The 12,213-nt window shown below is 41.6% G+C and overlaps 1 protein-coding gene across 8 annotated transcripts in view; it reads left to right on the top strand.

Moving 5' to 3' along the window:
* The window catches only part of Klf12 (KLF transcription factor 12), a 415,415-nt gene that overhangs the window by 272,404 nt on the left and 130,798 nt on the right, over positions 1-12,213 (top strand). For all 8 annotated transcript variants that reach the window (XM_021182110.3, XM_085828811.1, XM_029469158.2 and 5 more), the window contains one exon: positions 8,180-8,315. In XM_021182110.3, the coding sequence (XP_021037769.1) occupies positions 8,180-8,315 (136 nt within the window). The remainder of the gene's footprint in view (positions 1-8,179; positions 8,316-12,213) is intronic.

Raw genomic sequence — 12,213 nt, 5'->3', positions numbered from 1 at the left:
CATACCCCCTCTGCCCTGTGCTGCTCCAGCCTAGCAGATGACCTAATAGAGCAGTGTTCGCACAGTGCTTGATGACTGTCCTGGCCAGTCCTGCCATGAACACAGTGCAAACAGGCACTCACACAAAAGTCTTTATAAGTCAGGACTGTTGGACCTTACGTATCAGAAGGTAGGAAGCATTCCAGTGTTTCAAAGGCTTGTGCTCATTGTTTCCTGGATAGATCTTGTGTGGGGCAGATGGATGCATGGGAGTGTGAGGATGTTCAAGAAGAAAAGGGGGCAGGGTTCCAGGGAAAGCTTTAGGTGAAAGCGAAAACAATGAGGAGCTGATAGGATGGCAGACAAGAGACCATTGGAGTGAGTGCTGGTGTGGAACCTGTAACAGGGGATGGCTCAGTTGGAATTAAGAAACATGACAGAAGGGTAGGACTTGAGATGATTTTTGATTGTCCTCATGGGTGAGTGGTCCAGCAGGATGTTGAAACATGAGCTGCAGTTCAGAAGGGAGGTTAAGAAGAGAGGTTACAGCTGGAGAACATGGATTCAGTCATCGTGAAATCATGTGGCACTACAGGAAAACTCGTCAGCAGAGAGATGGAAGGCACAGGGAATAGGGAATGAAGCCTAAAGGCCAAACCAGTGCTAAACAAGGATTATGTAAAGAGAAAAAGAAATGGCTCAGGAAACTGTAGGACATAATCCTAGGGACCAAGAATGACAGTGCTTAATAAGTAGTCCATGACAAAGTCAGCAACACTGCCTCAAAAAAACCTTTAAAAAAAAAAGAAAAAAGGAAAACCACATGGCTTTTGTGGCAGTTTCTCCTTAGATCATGGCACTGAACTGACCAAATGAAAGAAATAAAAACGAGAATAGATGAGTAAAATTTTATTCACTATACAAGTGGTAGCTCCCTCACACCTCAATTTTTCCATCCCTTGAGCCATAGGAGGGAGATGGATGTAAGAAGAAACTGGGTCTGAAAATGCAGGGGGCAAGGCTACCATTCTGAGTGTCCCGCACAGGACCCACAGGGCTGTCAAGGAGAAGTGGACCTTGCACGGGGGAACTCTACAGACATTACGAGATTATTTTTAAGACAATCTAATGGAAGGCATTATGTTGTCAAGTATACAGATAGAAATCAGGGGAGGGAATGAATACAATTGCATATTATATCTAGATAGTATGTGAGGATGTAAAAAACTGATGGGACTTTTAAGTCTTCTTGTGAGGTTCCATGCTCACACACAGCCCCTTCTCTGTAGAGGCAGAAACTGAGTAGAAATGCCAAAAGTAAAACAAGTGAGAGGCATGGATGCATAGGATGCTGGTAAGGAGACCAGGATTCTGATCTTGGAGCTTGCCATTACTGTGAGCCACACTTTATTTATTTTGGGGGTCTTTCTCTTATCATGACCTGATGCACCAGAAAAGTCAGTCACCTATTTGGACAACAAGCAGAGGAATTCAGTTGTCCAAAAGCAGCATGAAGGTCAGACTTCACGGCACATACAGATGTTCTGAGTTTAACTGGTACACAGTGAAGCCAACATGAATTAGTGACCCAAAGATGGAATGGTCAGTGTAGTCTTTGAGGAGCATTAATATTGGCACTGATGACTGCCAAGTATGGGTCTCCATCTTGACACCCAGGCACACCAAGCTGGGATCTTAGCACAGACCAGAATTCAGTGCATGAATTCTACTGGACACCCTCCAGTGACTTCCTTTCTTACCCAGAACTATGTTCTGCCCCACAAACACTTCCTTCTTAGTAAACTTCTTTTTTCTCCTCATTTTAGCTCCAGCTGCTTCTTGCTACTGATGGGAACCCCAGGTGTCTAGATCACACAGCCAGTTCAGAGCCTCTGCATCTGTTGTTTGCTGTCCTTGTGATGACCCTTGCCCCCAAATAGAAACAAACCAGCTCATGTACAAGCATCTTTCTAGTCCTCCAGGTTCCCGCTTCTATGTAATCATTCCCAGGATAGCTTTCCTCGCCTCCATTGCTTCTTTTCTCATTTATATGTGCATTGCTTACCATCCATCTCACCACTGCTACCATAATCACTGCCAGGTGAAGTTGGGCACTTGACCTTTCACTAACCCTCAGAACGGTGCCTGGTACCTGTAACTGTCCTGTCAAACACCAGTTAACTCAGTACCTAAGTGGGTGTTTGTATCAAGAGTAACACCCTTGATAAGATTTTCTTATGCCTCCATTAAGTTTTGTCAAAACTGAAGAAAGTGAAATTTCCTTCAGTGGCATATTCCTGCAGATGGTGAAGGTTCAGAAGCAGTGTTTCACACTGTGGTTCTAGAAGCCGTTAACTGCTGCCAGGGTTAACCAGTGTAATAATTGCGTACCACGAGGCTAGGACCACTAACCAGGCCACACATATCACATACCTCCTTAACTTCCACAAGGCAATAGCAGTGGAGGTGGGGTGTGGGGGGAATTGAGGATGGATGGTGTGAAATCAGTTGCCTAAAGTCTACTGGCAGCAAGTGGTGTGGCTAGAGGTCACCTCCTATTTCCTCATGCCAAAGTTGAGTTTCCATGCTGGATCTCCGCAAGTTCTTTTTGGAATCATTACTGCTTAGACTATGTTAAGGCAGAACCTGCTACCCCAAAACACTGGACATTCCTAAAACATAATCCTCACCAGCCCTTCTTTCTTGTCCCTTTCCTGCCCTTCATTCTAACTTGAGTACCAACAATCCTGGAGGATAGCGTTTCCCTAAGTGAATACGTTGTGGCCTTGCTGAAGTGAACAAGTTCGCAGTATGAGTGGCTGAAAGAGAGAAAATACAACCCCACTGCCCACCCAGCTACCTCATGTGCTTGCCAGCTATGGGCACCTTCTCTTTTCTGCTCCAATAGTTTAGAAGGGGCTTCTGCACCTCTTTCTGATATCTACTCTTTTTCTTTTTCTTTTTTTCTTTCTTCTTTCTTTCTTTTTTCTTTTCTTTTCTTTTTTCTTTTTTTTTTTTTTTTTTTTTTTTTTTTGGTGTGATGCTCACAAGGAAACCCAGGGTTGTATGCACATTAGGGAAAAGCTTTATCACTGAACCACATATTCCTGACCTTCATTTTTGCTATTTTTAAGGACACGTTAGTCCTTATGTTTTAAGGTATGTTCAAAGACTGTTTTATTATATACATTTAGTAAGGTCATTTGTGGAAAACTTTATAAAGGCACGAATAGGCAAGTTATCTTCAGCCAAAGTGTATAATTTTTTGATAGGGCTCAGGCTGTGAACACAGGTGGTTGAAGGAACATGCATTCTACTGAAATGCATCAACTTCAGTCCACTGTTATATGGGAGAGAAAGAAGTTTACGAGTATTGAAGAGGGTATAGAGCTTTGGGTGAGTACAGGCCTCAAAAGAGGAATCAAATGAACTTGCTGTCAAGTATACTGCTGAGAGAAGAAGCTACAGTGTTTGATTTGGCAGTGGGATCTACTCTATGCCTGATAGAATGGGGGAATGTTTCCTGAGGGATGCTGATACTCTGAGATGGTGCTTCCCATGAGGAAACACCTGGAAATATATGAGAAGGGTTTTAACTGAAGAGCAGAAAGTACAGAGGATTGGGTGTAATTTTGAGTTCCCCTTTGACTTGCATTACTGAACACAAGATAGCCATTGATAAAAAGAGTTCTTAGGACTAGGCTGGCTTGCTGTTGTTTGTCTACATCTCTGATAACACAGCATCCCTAAATTAGGTAGGTTAAAGTAGTAACTGTCTTATGTGGTCACAGTTCCACGGATCAAAATTTGTAATGGATTTAGACAGAGTTTTCACCCTGGCCCCATCTGAGGTACCTGGTTCAGATGTGGTCTTCTGGTGGCCGGAATGTGAAAAGCTGGTGAAACTAGAGCAAATCAGTTGGGATTGGTGGTCAGCTAAGCAGTGCATCTCTTCTAAGTCTGTCCATGCTGCTTCCCATGGGGACTTGCTTCTCAGAGTAGGAGCCCAAAGCAGCAAGTTCTTTTCAAGCCCAAACTTGTGTTGCATTTACTGATGCGCATTAGTCACAGCAAGCCATAGAGTCCAGCAGGGTCACTGTTAGAAGTGGTCATATAAGGGTGTGGCACAGGACAATCTGCATATCACAAATAGTACTTGAAAGTTTGTCTGCTCAACTTCAAGGGTTGGGATTGTCTTCCTAGGATTGTCCAGAACAAGTCCGATTCCACAGAACTGAGTTTCTCCAAACATCCCAATTCATTTGCCCAGTTTTCAAATGTGTAAAATCTTAAATATGAGAAGGTGTGTGTGTGTGTGTGTACGTACATATGTGTTTATGGAAAAATTGAATCTTACAATGTAATATTTGATGCCCTAGAAGTCATTTTGTAGACCAGATTGGCCTTGAACTCACAGATATACTTGTGTTTCTGTCTCCTGAGTGCTAGAAAAGGTATATACTGCCATGCCAAAGATAAGTTATTTTCAAGTATAGGTCATGTCTTGCTCTCTTAACTTAGAGACCTCTGTATGTGTGTAAATGTGAGGGGGAGAAGGAGGAAGAGAGAGAAAGGGAGACAGGATGAGAAGGTATGTATTTTCTGGCTGCCAAAGAAAGTTTTGCATTGTCCAAAGTGAGTGCCAAGATAGTGAGACCTTTCTTCATGGGCTTAAATGTGCAAAGACTAATGGAGGTTAGCTGAATGATCTGTCCCTCTCCCACTTTAATAAAAATAGAGTGGAATTATGCAAGTATGTAGATAAGCTAATCATCTGACCTAATCAGCAATGCAAATTTTAGGAAGTCTTTCTGATTATTTTCTCAGCTTGGCTGAGGGTATGAGCATGAAGAATTTCCCAGCATGGTGGAAGCAGATGTATTTCATAATATTTATTGAAAATATTGGAAGGAAGTCCTCAAGCAAGATCCTCCTGAAAAGTACATCCAAACAGATAACTCCTTTAGCATATTCTGTACTTAAGATTAGCTATAAACATCACACAATTTACATGACCCTGTAACACCTCTCCACATTTTCTGATATGTTTCCTACTGCTAGACTCGACATTCAGCCTCTTGCATAAGCACTTGTAGGCTCCTCAAGATGTACTTTTGTGTTTGAGAGCTCCAGGCTTTTTTTCTTTTTGAGAAAATGGCACCATAATTAAGAATACTCTCAGTTCTTTGGCTAGCTGATCACTTAATACCTTAGCAAAAGTATCATTGTACATAATGCTTCAGCAACTTTCAGTGGTCTGCTGTTGACATTACAGGCACATATAGAGGCATACAATCAGGATTTGGAAGCCTAGATGTATCTGCTATTAATTTTCTTGCCTGGCTTTGAATAGTCATAAACAGTCATTAAGTGAATCATGCCAGAACAGAAATACCCAAAAAGAAACCATCTATGAGTTCCTAGCTAAAATGCTTATACCGTGTGTAAGTCTTGTGCCTTCTATCCTATGAGCTGGCCAATGTCTTCCCAGGATACCCATGTGCTGCTGAACAATGTTTCCATCAACAACAGACAGTGTGTCCAATAGTAGTCCCACAAACGTGGATCTTATGTGCCTTGGTAGCCATGTTAGTTGTGTAGCATATTCTATAATGTACACATGAGAATGGACTTACTTAACAGCACGTGAACTAGAATCCATGCCACTAAGTAACATGAGGCAGATAGTCTTTGTAATGAAAGTTTCACTGAGCCAACTGATTGAGTAGAGCCAAATGAGTCTTCATAATATACTTAGATTGCCTGAACATTTAAGCTGTGTGTTATTAGTTCTTCACACTAAGATTCCCTGTCATCCCACTTTTGGGGCATGTTTTCTGCTGACTGATGGCTTTTTGTTGTTGTCGTCTTGTTTGTTTGTTTGGTCCTGTGCTGTATTCTGATTGCTCATTGTTCTGGGTCCTGTGCTATATGTTCTGCTTGGTTATTGGTGCAACCCCTGGCATCTAAGCAAGAGAATTCTGTATAAGAAAAATTGAGTTGCTTTATTTGAGGACAAGGTTAGAGAATGTAGGTGATCCGATGGGTATATGTGTTTCACTGTCAGTGACTTTGAAACTAGAGCATTCTTATTCAACTGGGCACCATATCATGGAAGAACCCCTTTGTCTAAAATCATAACTCTCTTGATAAAATTTTCAGTCTTTGCACAGTTGACATTTTACACTGATAAACTTTGTATTATGGATGACTGACTCTCTGGAGTATTGTAGGATATTTAACAGTGTCCTTGACTTCTTATCTACAACATGGCAATAACATCCTTATATACTGAAGAGAACCCCATCTCAAGTCATGGCAAAGTGTCCAGCAGAATGGGTGGAGAGCAACGAGAAATGTATCCACATTAAAAGACTGTGCTTGTAGAGTATTTGAATCAACTCATATATTATTTACCTAGAAATCCCATTTCACAAAGAGCATTTGTACTTGCATGGACATAGAAGCAAACAGTGTGTGAGTTACATTAGCATTCTCCTGCTGCAACAAATACCAGTTCCCTCAGTTGGGTTACTTTTCGTAGCCACATTGGTAGTACTGTGTACAACCACAATTCTGCCTAAAACATGGTAAAATATCAGCATTTCCTTGGTAGTCTATGGTGCACAGGTGAAAAATAAATTATTTGAAAAAGAAAAGGTATCTTTTCGCTCAATTGTATCCAAATGTCATGCTAACCATAATTTTAATTGTGCTTGTACCCAACTGCAATTGTAATCTTGATTTGAAATTTAGCTGTGCCCAGATGTCATGGTAACCTTGATATGATGTACATTTTACCTTCCTTTGTAAACAGTGGTGGTTTGGGGAAGCCATTCATGGGCACCTTTGAGGAACAATGATCTGAATTGGAGTTGAGTGGCTTGGAATCAAATATTTTATCTCAGGAGTAAGGGCAGTTTTCATTGAGGAGATGTGAATGTTTTCTGAGAAAGGGGAGCACTGAAGGGAATTTTAGCCAGTGATTGCTAAAGCTACTCATAGAAGGGGTAGAAAAGTCCAAATTTTAAAAGTCTGTATTGTATTACACTACATTCCTCATTGAAGTGCTTCCTCGGCCCCAGTCACCAGGATCAGAACACCAGCTTCTCACCTTGAGAAGTTCATGGTAGGAGGAGAATCAGATTTGGAAACGTCTTTTTAAAAGCCGCACTCAGCATAGAGGCAAGAACACATTTTTCAACACACATAAAACAGATATTAGACAGGAAGATGGGAAGGGGTGGGTGGGGATGGGCGAGCACCCTCACAGAGAAGGGGGGATGAGATAGGGGGCTTCCTAAGGAAAGATCTGGAAAGGGGAAACATTTGAAATGAAAATAAAGAAACTATCCAATAAAAAGTTATAAAAAAATTTTTAAAGATTATGATTAAAAAAAACAACAACAGGGCTGGTGAGATGGCTCAGTGGGTAAGAGCACCCGACTGCTCTTCCGAAGGTCTGGAGTTCAAATCCCAGCAACCACATGGTGGCTCACAACCATCCATAACAAGATCTGACTCCCTCTTCTGGAGTGTCTGAAGACAGCTACAGTGTACTTACATATAATCAATAAATAAATCTTTAAAAAAATTAAAAAAAATAAAACAACAACAACAAAAAACAGATATTAGAAATGTGTGACCTTTCCAGCTCCGCCATTTGTATTTAGTCACGTTTCCGTTCCAACCAAAACAGCGGTAGACTGTGAGGTAACAATTTACTAAAAAAGAAAAAGCCTGAAACTTTATTTTAGTCATGTCAACTTTGTTCTTTTTTTAACCTCTTATGAGAGCACGAAGCAACAATACCTCCTCTACCTTACGCCCTCCCTCATCCGGGGAAAGTGCTAATGAAAAGTGACATGACCAGAAGTCTAGAAGTAGAAGAATGCAGAAAGGGAAGCCAACAGGTGAAGTGGAGCCACACAAAGAGTACTGACGGCACTGGGTTGACAATATTAAAATTTACTGATGTGGATGGCTTCCAGGAACCTACCTGGAACTCTTACAATCTAATGTAGGTATTGTGAACAAGGGAAAGGCGTCTGTGAGTGCGCGAAACACTAACTCCTGCTGTGTCTAAGAGTCTGCTTGTAGGAAATACACAAGAAAGTTATCCAGTGCTCAACATTGTTCCAGCACGAAGTTCAGTTCCTCACACTAATTGTAACTCATTGTATATGCCTTTTCTTCTCAGCACAAATGGAGCCCCGAGGCCTATCTCCCAGACAGAGTAAAAGTGACAGTGACGATGATGACCTGCCAAATGTGACCTTAGATAGCGTTAATGAAACTGGATCCACGGCCCTTTCCATAGCCAGAGCAGTACAAGAGTAAGTACCACCTTCTCAGGCTGGAAAGAGCGTCGCGTGCGTCGCAAGGTGATCGATCGGTCAGTGGATAACGGAACTGAAGCATCTCTGTTTCCTCAGGCATGTCGGGTTAGCTCTGAACTGGCACACATGACTGTGTCTGTCCATTTCCTCCGCGTGCTTCGGGAGCAGGTTAGGGTGAAGAATGGAATGTCTCAAAAGCGTGGGGAAGTTCTGGTCTGCTAGATAGCACCTCTGTGCCTCTTTTCACACACCCCTTCCACCCTTTCTTTCTGGAAAGAAAATGTGCTTTTCATGTATCTGTGTCCAGTTATCACCATAATACTCGTGTACAGATGCAGGGGCAATAGAATGTTACAAGTGTCCTTACTTTGATTTGTATTGTGATTTTTTAAAAATAGTTTAAATTTTCTTTTAAGTTCGAATTATATGTGTGCATAATCATGACTGTGGTACTCGTGGAGGCCAGAAGAGGTCATCAGATCCCTTGGAGGGGGAGTTACAGAGCGTTCTGTATGAGCTGCCAATCCTGGGGACTGTGTCCTGGTGCACAGCAAGAGCACTCTATGCTTTTAACCACTGGTCCATCTCTCCAGCCTCTCTTCTTACTTCGATAAGAACCTACAGATCAGCTTTATGGAAGATTTAAATTTGGAGGATACTGTGTTAGTACTTTGGAAAATGGGAATCATGAATACCTTTCTGAGGGATTTTTTTTCCCCTCTCTTTGTTTTCTTTTAGTCAGACCATGGATTAGAAATCAATTTTCACTGTTAGAAATCACCTGACTTGGTATTATTGTCAGCTCCTTAGAACAGAACCTGTGCTACTTCCTGAGTATTTTTTAGTGGGTTTTCTTTTTGACTTTGTTGAGATAGAACTGACACAAGTGTGTTTATTTAAAATGTGTAATTCACTGATGAGCTTTGGTACTGTGCGATGATTGCCAGAGTCAAGTTTATTCCTTGGTCTGTCAGCTCTCTAGATGCCTCTTTGTTTGTTTCTGTTGAGAATTCTTAAGATGGACTATTTTTATTTTATTTTACTTTATTTTATTTTTTGTGTATGGTACTTTGCCTGTATGAATGTATATACCCATGTATATCCATACACCACATGTATTCATGGTACCTGCAGAGGATGAAATTAATATTTGATTATCTGGAATTAGAGTGATAGGTGTTTGTAAGCCACTATGTTTGGAATTGGACCCTGGTCCTCTGTATGGCCAGCGAGCACTCTTAACCACTAAGCTACCTTTCCAGCCCAAGAGCTACATTGTACTTGATAGTCAGTCTCCTCACATCCCAGTTCTTGCAACCTCCCATCCTACCCTGCATTTCTGTGTTCAATCTGATTAACTCCACAAATTAGTGGGTGGTCTTTGATATGCTTTGCAGATGCAGTTTCATGCTACAAAATTTTGTATAAAAGTCTAAGTCCTTGAAGCTTTTCTAAAAAGTGTGTATGCACATTAAGGGGAGCCAGATTTATCATTCATGTTGGTGTTTTCATTAAAAGGGTGGGAGCACTCTTAGCGCTTCTGTCACCTGGAAAGCTGCAGAATGCATGGATCCATCAATGTTTAATTCACCGCCCTTCAGCTGTGAGTCTGCATGCAAGCATTTAGAAGTACAGAGATACTTCTGAAAGAAACAACTAGAATACCCGAAAAGGGCCTGCTAAGTACAGAGATATTTCCAAACTTCTAGTAATATATTGAAATTTTAATGTAACACAAATATAAAATCCATGTTAAATTATAGAAAATTCTGTACATCGGTTTACCCAGCATTAACTTTGAAAGTTCAGCTGTAAATTCGACTCCGTGCTTTTAGTTTGTCTCTAATTCTTAATATGCATAGTTTTGTCACTATTAACTTCTCTTTCATCTCATTCTTCTTGCTTCTCCATCTTGATGGCCAGTGTTAATTCAATCTATTAAAAACATCAGTTCAGAGGGCAAAAAAAGAGAAGATTTCAAAGGATTCCTGAGGGTGTGTCCTTTGTTTGCAAACTTTTTCTTGAGACTATGGGTAGAGAAGGAGCCAGGGGGAAAGATGGCAAAATCAGAGTTTGCTGTGGAAAAGACTGATGAATTTCTAAACTCTGGAGAGTGAATTTATGTTTTGTCTCTCTAGTTAGAGAGCAGTGGAGCCCTGGTCTAAGATACACCCAATGGTTTGCCCACCTAGTCCCTTTTAGCAGTAATATAGAGCTGGCCAGGAGAGCAGGGAGGTGCATATGGGCGAGCTCATTCAGGAAGACTGACACTGGAAGGGATGAAATGGCCTTGCTCTAAGTCACACTTTTGTTGAAGGCCCCTAGCAAGATGCTGAAGCACAGAGCAGATACCTCCAGCTGAAGCTCTTTGTCCCTATACCACGTAGTAGTTTGTCAACCTGACACAAACTTGAGTTATCGTAGAGGAAGCACAAATGAGAAATGCCTGTAGACTCGTCTGGGGGAAGGGTGTTTTCTTGATAAATGACTTTGTTTTGAAAGGGCCAGGCTCACGGAGGGAACCACCTCCTGTGATCCATGGTGCTATAAGGAAGAGGTCTGAGAAAGCCACAGGGAGCAAGCCAGTAAGCAACATTTGTCCATGGCCTCTGCTTCTGTTTCTGCCTCTAGGGTCCTGCAATGAGTTCCTGGAGATTCTCTGGATGATGGACTATAAGCTATAAATGGAAATAAACCCTTTCCTGCCCCAGCTGCTTTGGGTCATGGTGTTTTTCCTAGAAATCAAACTAAGACAGTTTCTGTACTCATATAGGTACAGTTCTGTCTCGTGTGCTCCCATGACATGAAATACACAGCTCTCATCGCAAAAAAAAAAAAAAAAAAAAAAACGATAAGAGACAGTTTATTCTGTCACCAAATATGACAGACACCAGTCCAAGCAGAGATCCAGGTTACCCCACATTTCATTTGGTAATAGTTGGATTAAACTTTTATATTAACAGAATGAAGCAGTTCATGGATGAAGATACTTTGAAAAGGTTATTGGTAGATACATCAGACCAGAAGGGCAGAGCAAGGTGGGGAGCTGTCAGCTGCTGGCCTTGCATGGTATGAGACAGCATTCTTAGCCTTTTGCTTAATGGAAACGTGGGTTATGTTTCTACAGTTCCAAAACTGTACTAACAGTCGCAAAAAGGTTAGTCCGAATACAAAAGAGGGCAGTTTAGTGGTTAATAAAAATGAGGCAGTAAAGCTTGACTCAAAATGATCTGGCTTGGGACTTACAGCATTCTGGACTTCCCGCCATCACTCAAGTCCAACCCGTCAATCTGCTTTGGATAGTTGTGTATAAGGTGTGGTTCTTCCAGGGAACTTTATTCCCAGGCAGTGTGGCTTGAGCCTTCTTGTTGTATTAGCATTGGAATACATCAAACAAGCCTTCCTCTGCGGACCATTCTCCTAGTAGTCGATTCATTTGATTAGGTTTTGTAGAGGACTTTTTAAGTGAATTTGGGGTTCAAAATAAATGGTTTCTATGACTTGATGTCTAAAACCTGCTAGCCAGCATGCCTTTTTGTCCCCAGAAACTCAGATCTGTGTTCAAATACAAAAGGACACCCCCAAGGCCACCTCCATTTATGTGGATTTCCTTATAACACTCATCAGTATTCTTAAAAGGAACACCTCAACTCTGCTCATTAAGTGACCCCCCACTCCCTCATCAGCTCAGTCAGTGAGATGAACTCAGCTGCCAACAGCAGCCGGGGAATGATGCCCAGATGGAGCCTTTCTCAGTGTAATCCTGAAGACACTGTGCATGTTAACCGCCATGTATTTGGTGATTCTGGGAGAAAATTTTCAGCATTCATAGAACATCTGTTTTGTCTGTCACAACCCCCAGGGTACACTGCTAAAATACGGTCATTTCCCTCTT

This window comes from Mus caroli, unplaced genomic scaffold, assembly GCF_978045245.1.
Source record: "Mus caroli unplaced genomic scaffold, Mus_caroli_1 scaffold_12, whole genome shotgun sequence".
Taxonomy (NCBI): Eukaryota; Metazoa; Chordata; class Mammalia; order Rodentia; family Muridae; genus Mus; species Mus caroli.
Note: the sequence above shows the minus strand (reverse complement) of the source record. Positions and strands in the feature narration are given on the sequence as shown.